The sequence below is a fragment of the Sorex araneus genome, chromosome 6, assembly GCF_027595985.1.
Source record: "Sorex araneus isolate mSorAra2 chromosome 6, mSorAra2.pri, whole genome shotgun sequence".
In the NCBI taxonomy this organism is placed as follows: domain Eukaryota; kingdom Metazoa; phylum Chordata; class Mammalia; order Eulipotyphla; family Soricidae; genus Sorex; species Sorex araneus.
Genome location: NC_073307.1, coordinates 155,362,610 through 155,373,264, shown reverse-complemented (window position 1 = coordinate 155,373,264; position 10,655 = coordinate 155,362,610). Strand labels below are relative to the sequence as shown.

The window sequence follows — 10,655 nt, the reverse complement described above, 5'->3', positions numbered from 1 at the left end:
TTCACTTAGCAAAATCTTCTCCATGTCTATCCATTTATAAGGAAATTTCATGACTTCATCTATCCTAACAGCTGCATAGTATTCCATTAGTGAAAGCAAACATAAACAAATGGGACTACATCAAACTAAGAAGCTTCTGCACTTCAAAAGAAACAGTGACCAAAATACAGAAAGAGCCCACAGAATGGGAAAGAATATTTACCCAATACCCATCTGATAAGGGATTAATATCAAGGATATACAAAACACTAGTAGAATTATATAAGAAAAAAACCTCCAACCCCATCAAAAAATGGGGAGAAGAAATGAACAGAAGTTTCATCAAAAAAGAAATACAAATGGCCAAAAGGCACATGAAAAAATGCTCCACATCGCTAGTCATCAGAAAGATGCAAATCAAAACAACAATGAGATATCATCTCACACCACAAAGAATGGCACACATTCAAAAGAACAAAAGCAACCAGTGCTGGCGTGGATGTGGGGGAAAAGGGATGCTCTTTCACTGTTGGTGGGAATGCCAACTGGCCCAGCCTTTCTTTTTTTTTTACAATAAATATCACTTTATTTATTTATTTTTTAATTTTAATTTTTTAATTGAGTCACCATGTGGAAAGTTACAAAGTTTTCAGGTTTAAATCTCAGTTATACAATGCTCGAATACCCATCCCTTCACCAGTGCTCATATTCCACCACCAAGAATCCCAGTATAGCTCCACCCCACACCCCCACACCCCTAACCCCCGGACGCCCCTAGCCCCCTCACCCTTAGACCCCCCGCCTGTGTAACTAATAAATTTCACTTTACTTTCACTTTGATTGCATTCAATATTTCAACAAAACTCACTATTATTGTTTGGAGAGTCCCCTAAAGTCAGACCTGCTAAAAAGGAAGCATTAGATAATTTGTTTTCCATTGCTGAGGATGAAGAGGTATGAGGTCGAGTGACCACACTTAGCGGCCTCTCGGTTTGGGGTTTCTGTATTTTAGTATTTTAGTAACTAAGTCCAGAGAGATATCTGTCAGAAGTTGCATCATTGCCAACTTGTACTTCTCAGTTACATTATATTCCACATATGAGTGCAATCTTTCTATGTCTGTCTCTTTCTGACTCATTTCACTCAACATGATACTGTCCATGTTGATCCATTTATATGCAAATTTCATGACTTCATGTTTTCTGACGGCTATATAGTATTCCATTCTGTAGATGTACCAGAGTTTCTTTAACCAGTCATCTGTTTTGGGGCACTCTGTTTTTTTCCAGATTCTGGCTATTGTAAACAGTGCTGCAATGAACATAGAAATACAGAGGCCATCTCTACTATACCTTTTTGCCTCTCCGGGATATATTCCCAGGAGTGGTATTGCTGGGTCAAATGGAAGCTCAATTTCTAATTTTTTGAGAATCGTCCATATTGTTTTCCAAAAGGGCTGAACCAAATGGCAATTCTCCCCAAAGCATTGTACAAATTCAATGCAATCCCTATAGGGATACCCTTGTCATTCTTCAAAGAAATGGAGCAAGCGCTCCTGAAATTCATATGGAACAATAAGCCCCCACGAATAGCTAAAACAATTCCTGGGAAAAAGAAAATGGGAGGAATCAACCTCCCCAACTTCCAACTCTATTACAAAGCGGTAGTTATCAAAACAGCTTGGTACTGGAACAAAGGCAGAGCGGCAGACCAATGGAATAGGGTTGAATACTCTGACACATCCCCCCAAATATATGACCATCTAATCTTTTTTTTTTTTTTGCTTTTTGGGTCACACCCGGCGATGCACAGGGGTCACTCCTGGCTCTGCACTCAGGAATCTCCCCTGGCGGTGCTCAGGGGACTATGCTGGGATTCGAACCAGGGTTGGCCGCGTGCAAGGCAAACGCCCTACCCACTGTGCTATCTCTCCAGCCCCATGACCATCTAATCTTTGATAAGTGAGCAAAAAAGGCGAAGTGGAGCAAGGAAGGCATGTTTAACAAACTGTGCTGGCAAAACTGGACAGCTACATGCAAAAAAATGGGCTTAGACCTCCACCTATCACCATGTACAAAAGTCAGATCAAAATGGATTAAGGACCTCAACATCAGACCAGAATCCCTAAGGTACATTGAAGATAAGGTCGGCAAAACCCTCCACGACATTGAAGCCAAAGGTATCTTCAAAGCTGACACGCCACTGGCCAAGCAAGTGAAAACAGAGATAAATAAATGGGACTATCTCAAACTAAGAAGCTTCTGCACCTCAAGAGAAACTGTGACCAAAGTACAAAGACAATCTACAGAATGGGAAAGGATATTTACGCAGTACCCATCCAATAAAGGGTTGATATCAAGGATATACAATGCACTGGTTGAACTCCACAAGAAGAAAACTGCCAACCCAATCAAAAAATGGGCTGATGAAATGAACAGAAAGTTTCCTAAAGAAGAAATCCGAATGGCTGAGAGGCACATAAGAAAATATTCAACATCACTAATTATCAGGGAAATGCAGATCAAAACAACCATGAGATATCATCTCACACCACAGATACTGGCCCACATCCCCAAAAACAAAAACAACCGGTGTTGGCGTGGATGCGGGGAGAAATGGCCCAGCCTTTCTGGAAAACAATATCTACAGTCCTTCAAAAACTAAAAATTGAGCTTTCATATGACCCTGCAATACCACTTCTAGGAATATATCCCGAGGATGCAAGAAAGCACAGTAGAAATGACATCTGTACCTACATGTTTATTGCAGCACTGTTCACAATAGCTAAAATCTGGAAACAACCCAAGTGCCTTAGAACAGATGACTGGTTAAAGAAACTTTGGTACTGAGTTTCTTTTTCCTATTTGAAATGCTATCGAAATACTCTTGTTCATGTTTTTATTCACTATTCGTTTATTTTTTTCATTTTTTAAATTCATTTTTTAATTTATTTATAACTGTCCCCTGCAATTTTCTATCAATTTTCTTCTAATAATTTATTACATTCACTGTTCCTTTTTGAAATATCATTCTCCTAGTTTCTTTTATTTCCTCAATTCCTAAGGACATTGAGTTGTTGCTAGACAAATATTTTTAAATCTTTGTCTTCTAAATACAATATTTGAGTTTCCTTGGGCAAGGTTCTAGGTTTTTTCCCTCCTGGAAGGGAGTGTGGCCACACCCAGTGATGCCCTGGAGTAGTTCTGTGCTCCTGAATAGCTCTCAGCAGTGCTTGTGGGACCATTTAATGCTATTGATTGAATCAAGGTAGGACACATGCAAGGTGAGAATCTTAACCTATATACCATCTCTCTGTTTACTTCCTATGAATGAGACATATTTAAAAATCTGTTCGCTAGTATATATTTTAACTGGACACTTGAAATATTATAGTTGGTACTTTCGGAAGTCAAATTTTGTGGGGAAGAAATTTTGTTGTTGATGATAATTCCTGTGAATAGTGTTTTTTTAATTTATTTTTTATTTAATTTAATTTATTTTTTTTGAGGGTGCAGTTACAGATTTATACATTTTTGTGCTCATGTTTCCCTCATACGAAGTTTGAGAACCTACCCCTTCACCAGTGCCCATTCTCCACCACAAATAGACCCAGCATCCCTCCCACCCTCCCCATCCCATCTCTCCCCATCCCACCCTGCCACTGTGGCAGGGTATTCCCTTTTGTTCTCTCTCTCTCTAATTAGGTGTTGTGGTTTGCAATAAAGGTGTTGAGTGGCCATTGTGTTCAGTCTCTAGTCTACATTCAGCATGCATCACCCTTCCCCCCAACCACATTTTACTTGGTAAATAGTGTTGATGTTTTTTTCCAGAATTCTAAAAATATTTTTGGAAGAGTGTATCTTGCTGGCGTCTTTGAGATCTCTTATTCTTTACTTGTGACCTTTTAGTAGTATGACATAAACCTTTTTCAGGTCTAGTTAGTGCCTTTAAAGAATTCAGATTAATCTCCCATCTCAAAATATTTTACTAGGTCATTACATCAAAATCATTGCTATATAGAGTCTTATTGATTGATTTCAAATAACTAGACATAATAATATTTAGGAAGCTTCTTGGCTTCCTAAATTTTTGAACTGTACTAATGTTATTGTGTATCCAACTTGAAGGTTAGCTTATGAGTAGAAAAGTCTAAATTTTATTACAAAGATACAATTTGACAAAAGTTGGACCTTATATTTACAACATTCAACATCCCAAGCCATTTGAGAGAGAAAACTGGAGGCTACTGTGTATTCCTCATCCAACATATCAATTGCTTCTATAATTTATTGTTTAGAACTGTCTCATTATTTCTTTTTAAAGTTACTGGGGTTGGGGAAAACATGAGAAAACAATTATGAGCACAGCTATATTTGTACTCAGTGAATCTCAAATTTATAAATAATAATATGTAAACATAAATCAACCTGATATGTGCTACACATTATTTAATGCTTTGTACATGTGCCATTTGAGAATCTTCTGGGTGAACCTATAAAGATCGCATGATATTGTTTTCTTCTTTATTACAGAAGGATGCTGGCTTGATGAGGCTAATCTCTTGTTGAAGCTCCAAGCAAAATAGCAAGAGAACAAATCAACTATTTCACTCAAACATTGAAGACTCAGTGAAAAAAAATGACTAATTTAAAGACTAGATATCCTAGTGAATTGTTACAAAGGTAAAATTATTTGCCCTCAAATTTTAATTGTCTGACAGGAGCATTATGTGAGAAGAAGCATTTATCAAAAATTAGTTAAAGTAATTTGTTAACCTGATAGTGTTAACACCACGAATCTGAGATTACTCTTAGAATTATATGAGAAAATTACAACTCTTAAAACTAAGAGATGAAGTCATGAAATTTCAATTTTTACATTTAATATAATTTCTAAACAATATAAATAAAATAAAATTAGTATAAATAAAAGACAACAAAATTCTATGTTTATCTTGAAAATAGTTCACTTGGTCCCCATAGGCAGTTTAATTGCTACTTTCCTGGGAAAGTGAGATGAGATTCGGTACATGCTCTAACTAGAAAATTCCCAGAGAGCCCAGAGACACTGTAATTCTTTCTAAGTCCCCATGCATCACGCTTCAAAAGAAGATTGTTACTCAATATGACATCATGATTTTTACAGGGATTTGTCTGCATGCTGAACCAATAATATTTATTCATCTACATATTAAAGCTTAGTACACAGAGGTCTATCCCAAACTGAGGGATATGCCCCGTCCATCATAGGAACCCCTAGCATAATGAAATTTTATTGATTTACCTTAAAATGATAACCTCTCGGAGAAACAATTTTAGAAATTCTCCTACTCTCTATTTAACCCTCATGTATACTTAAAGATCTGTATATTTAAATTCCCTTACTACATATTTAACACACTGTTTATGAATTACTTGAGAAGGGTAACATATTATGTTTCTTTTGCAAATTAGTAGAGGCACCAGAAAACTGCATAGCAGATTGAGGAGCTGATTCATGTTAATGGTCTTGCATTCATTTCCCCCAATTTTTGAGACTATAACCCCATATTACCACTGACTCAGAAGGATCACCAAATAATATTCTTGCATTATTAGACAGCTTCTATTCTAAATTTAGACTCAATATATTGAATCGACTTTTCTCATTGAGGTAAGTTATATTTCATAAGCATTCTTATTTAGAAGTGTAATTTGTGAAAAAAGTCTGTGGGGCAGCTAAACTGTCTTTGAAATAGAAGTGAAAATGAAATAGAAAACAGTTTTCAGTGTTTTTTTATCAATGAGGAATTTACTTATCCCTATAAAATATGATACCTTCCTAATAAAATAAAAGGCGAAGTAAAAGTTAATGCTCTTATTGATTGTGAGAATATATATACATTTGTATATAAACTCATGTTTTCTGAATTTTGTGTTTTCTGAATGTAGCAGATGGTAAAGTCTACAATATAATGTCATTATGGGACAGGCTTGTGAAGTCACATTACAAAAGCTTTAGGAAGAAAATGTCAGTTGCTAGGAGATGGATGGCTTTTCAAAGGCTTCACATTTAAATCACTGTCGCTGTATCACTGTCGTCCTGCTGCTCATCAGTTTGCTCGAGTGGGCACCAGTGACGTCTCCATTGTGAGACTTGTCACTGTTTTTGGCATATTGAATATGCCATGGATAGCTTGCCAGGCTCTGCCATGCGGGCAAGATACTCTCGGTAGCTTGCTGGGCTCTCTGAGAGGGACGGAGGAATCGAACCTGGTTCGGCCATGTGCAAAGCAAATGCCCTACCTGTTGTGCTATTGCCCTAGCCCCTGCTATGCCTAATGGTCTTTAAATAGAAGTATTTTTTGTTACGATTACAAATTAGCACTGTAGCAGTGTCGTCCAGTTGTTTATAGATTTGCTCGAGCAGGCACCAGTAACATCTCCATTGTGAGACTTGTTGTTAGTGTTTTTGGCATATAGTTTTGTCTTGTTTTGTTTTGGGGGGTCCCACACCCAGCAGTTTCAGGGCTTACTCCTGCCTCTGTGTTCAGAGATCACTCCTTGCACGCCTTAGAGATCACATGGAGGGTGGGGGATTGAACATGGTCTACAGCATGCAAGGCAAGTTGCCCCCACCTGTATGTTCTCATTCCAGCCACAGGTAACTACTTTTAAAAAGAAAAAAAAAAAAACAGAAGACTCAAAGAGAGTCCAGGACTTAAGCCCCATCGCTTGCATGTGGTGAGACCCAGTTTTTGTTTGGGGGCCACACCCACAGTGGATAGGTTTTCCGGCTGTGCACTCAGGGGTCACTCCTAGGAGGCTTAACAACCATCTGTGGTGCCAGGGATCCACATGCAAGACAAAGCCAGACACCCCCCTGCACTGCCCCCCAATGTAGTGTTCCAGCCCCCATGTTGACATTCTTAATGGAGGGGGAAAATGTCAAAAATAAAGGTTTTCTTTTCGAACTGGAGCGATAGCACACCGGGTAGGGTGTTTGCCTTGCACGCGGCCGACCCAGGTTTGATTCCCCCATCCCTCTCAAGAGCCTGGCAAGCTACCGACAGTATGCCGCCTGCACGGCAGAGCTTGGCAAGCTACCCAAGGCGTATTCGATATGCCAAAAACAGTAACAACACATTTAAATAAGATTTAAAATATTGTTTCTATGTGATTATAGTAAAGTATTTTGTGCCATGATTTTTGTCGGCCAAACAGATCCTGGGTAAAAGTAGCCCTCACATAAGGAATTTCTGTCCTTGATTTTTATGATCCTGATAGGAGATAGCAGTAATGAAAGATAATTCTCTTTAAAAATATTTTTCTTTGGCTTATCCCTGGCTTTCTGCACAGGGATCATTCCTGCAGCGGACCAGAGAAGCTTCCAGAGATTGAACCCTGGTTGGCCACCAACAAGCTCCTTACTGGCTGTACTATCTCTCTGTCCCCTAAGAGACTTCTTATAAGAAAATAGACTCACTTATTCGAAATACAGATTACAAAGGAAAAGTAAGCAAAAGAACGGTTGACTTGTAATTGCCATTACAATTACAGAGAAAAGGAACATTGACCAGGAAAACTTAGAGGAGAAAAGGAACAGTGCCAAGGAAGACCTCAGACTTCAAAACACCTACATAAAACCCTGCAGGTTACTACAGATTTTCCCAGACAAACAGAAACTTTACTCCACCCTAATATGAGAGCTAGTTATCATCATAATGTATCAAATATCTAAAATCTATTTTAAGAAACAGACCCTCTGCTCCCAAAGACTATGATCCAAGAGGTCTTCTAACCCATTTTGGCACCCAGAGTGGCTTCTTACAGAAATTCATCTAGACTGTGAACTGAACTAAAATATCAGAAATTCAAAACTGTGCGGCCGCGACAGCAGCCGCACGAGCTCATAGAGTCTTTATTCTCAGCAATGAAAAGAAATCATTAAATGATGCCTTTTCAGCAGGCCTGATTGTTGGGGGGAAATTCCAAATAATAATAGTGAGTTCCCTATTGAAATATTGAATGTATTCAAAGTATAGAGAGAATAAAGTGAAGATCATTAGCTACTTAGGTGGTGGCTGGGTGGGAGGGGGGTATATTGGGGTACTTGGTGGTGGAACATGTGCACTGGTGAAGGGATGGGGGTTCAATCATTGTATGATTGAGACTTAAATCCGAAAGCTTTGTATTTTTTTTCACGGTGATTCAATATAATAAAATATTTTTTAAAAAATATATTTTAAAATATTTTCCCTTACTTAAAAATGTTTTAAAATAATTTTAAAATAATTTTAAAATAATTTACCTTATTTAATTCTCAGAATAATATTATAAAGTAAGTCTCATTTTTGAGATAATCAATGATAGGTGTATAGCAATTGTTAGGGCTACTAGACACCACAGCTCTGTAGAAATGCTTTGTCTTCTCTTTAGACCTTCTTCGCTTCTTACCGTAATGTATGGGCCCCTCCACAACTAGGAGTGCCCTATCACATCCACTACACACAATCTCTTAGGTACCATACTGCAAAACCCAAAACACTGAAGATGGACAGTGGAGACAATGACTAATCAAAATAAATCCAATTAAATTTAAATCAGGACCAAATTCACTTAATACCATTACCCTTCAAATACTGGCTTTGACATAAGGCATGACTTGGAAAGTAATTATTACCTTCACGTTAAATTTTACTCAAGTTCTTCTATATCTCTATATAAATGAATGTAATAACAAATTAAATAATATCCCTGAAAAAATATATAGTTAAAGGGCCTAGAGAAGCTGATGATAAGTGACCAATATACAGATAAATAGAAAAAAAAATTCGGCAGATATATTAATTCTGGACAAACATTGATCAAAAGATACCATTTCTACCCTTCATTTACATTAAAAATTGGAAAATACTGCATATTGAGGACTCAGAATTGACTGAAGTAAATCTACATAAAACTTCAGCACCTAGAAATGTAGTGAATCTCATATTTTATCTTTGATTCTTGAGAAGCAGTTATTGCCATATAAGAACAATACTATGACCACACAATTTAAGGCCTAATTATTTTAATTATTCTTCCCTCCCACAGCCCTGAAGTATTTGCTGACTCTCAACGCTGATGAAGAACAGCACAGAAGTGACAGAATTCATCCTGCTTGGACTAACGGATGCTCCGGAACTGCAGGTCCCTCTCTTTATCATGTTCACCCTCATCTACCTCATCACTCTGACTGGGAACTTGGGGATGATCCTGTTGATTCTGCTGGACTCTCGTCTCTATACACCCATGTACTTTTTCCTCAGCAACCTGTCCCTGGTGGACTTTTGTTACTCCACGGCTGTCACTCCCTCCGTCATGTCTGGATTTCTTATCGGAGACAAAGTCATCTCCTACAACGCATGCGCTGCACAAATGTTCTTTTTCGGAGCATTCGCCACTGTGGAAAATTACCTCTTGGCCTCAATGGCCTTGGACCGCTACTTGGCAGTGTGCAGACCCCTGCATTACACCACCACCATGACAACATGTGTTTGTGTTTGCTTTATAACAGGCTCCTATATCTGTGGTTTTCTGAATGCCTCTATCCATACTGTGGATACATTCAGCCTCTCTTTCTGTGGGTCCAACGTGGTCCACCACTTTTTCTGTGATTTTCCAGCAGTCATGGTTCTCTCCTGCTCTGACAAACGTGTTAGTGAGCTGGTTCTTGTTTCTGTGGTGAGCTTCAACATCTTCTTTGCTCTCCTGGTTATCTTGACATCCTACACATTCATATTCATCACCATCCTAAAGATGCGCTCGTCTGCAGGGTACCAGAAGGCTCTCTCCACCTGTGGCTCGCACTTTGTTGCAGTCTCTATCTTTTATGGGACAATTATCTTCATGTACTTACAGCCTAGCTCCAGCCATTCCATGGACACAGACAAAATGGCGTCTGTGTTCTACACCATGATCATCCCCATGCTGAACCCCATAGTCTACAGTCTGAGGAACAAGGAGGTCAAAAGTGCATTTATGAAGGCTGTTTTAGTGGCAAAGGCATCCATAGGGTTGTGATTTTTATGTAATACAATATACAGTAATGTTAATTCATTAAGGCCAGAGTGAAATTAAGTGTCTGGAAGGGTTTTTTTGCTTTTTTTTTTTTTGCTTTCTGGGTCACACCCAGTGATGCTCAGGGGTTACTCCTGGCTCTGCACCCAGGAATTACTCCTGGTGGTGCCTGGGGGACCATATGGGGTGCCAGGGATCGAACCCGGGTGGACCATGTGCAAGGCAAGTGCCTTACCTACTGTGCTATTGCTCGGGCCCCAAGTGTCTGAAGTCTTATCTCTCCTTATTCAAAAGTCTGTTGTACTGAAACAGAAAATGCATATCCTAAGAGGAAATATTTGTATAGTAATGTATAACGTATCTTTTAGGTTTCTTATAAACATACTATTAAGTGTCTTGTTTTACTTTTATTCTAAGTGCATTTTTACCACAGGTCAATGCAGATACAGGGACATACGCGAGCAGATCAGAGCAGATCCTTAGTAGTGTATGAATCAGTCCCATGAGAATATATAACATGATAGTCAAAAATTTGGGTAATAGGCTTAAAATTTCTTAATTATGTTTATGAAAAGATTAAATTCTGGCGTAAAACTTTGAGCTAATGTGTGACATTTTTAGTTCTTGAGTTGAATA

At 38.4% G+C, this 10,655-nt stretch overlaps 1 protein-coding gene across 1 annotated transcript; it reads left to right on the top strand.

The window, feature by feature from the left end:
• Window positions 1-9,083: 9,083 nt before the first annotated feature.
• Window positions 9,084-10,022, top strand: LOC101548714 (olfactory receptor 5B3-like). The gene has a single exon (XM_004620464.2). It carries the CDS (start codon window positions 9,084-9,086, stop codon window positions 10,020-10,022), a length of 939 nt encoding a protein of 312 aa, XP_004620521.1.
• The last annotated feature ends 633 nt before the right edge of the window (window positions 10,023-10,655 follow it).

Coding starts and splice junctions, on each gene's coding strand:
- LOC101548714 (XM_004620464.2), top strand. CDS start 9,084: ATGAAGAACAGCACAGAAGTGACAGAATTCATCCTGCTTGGACTAACG.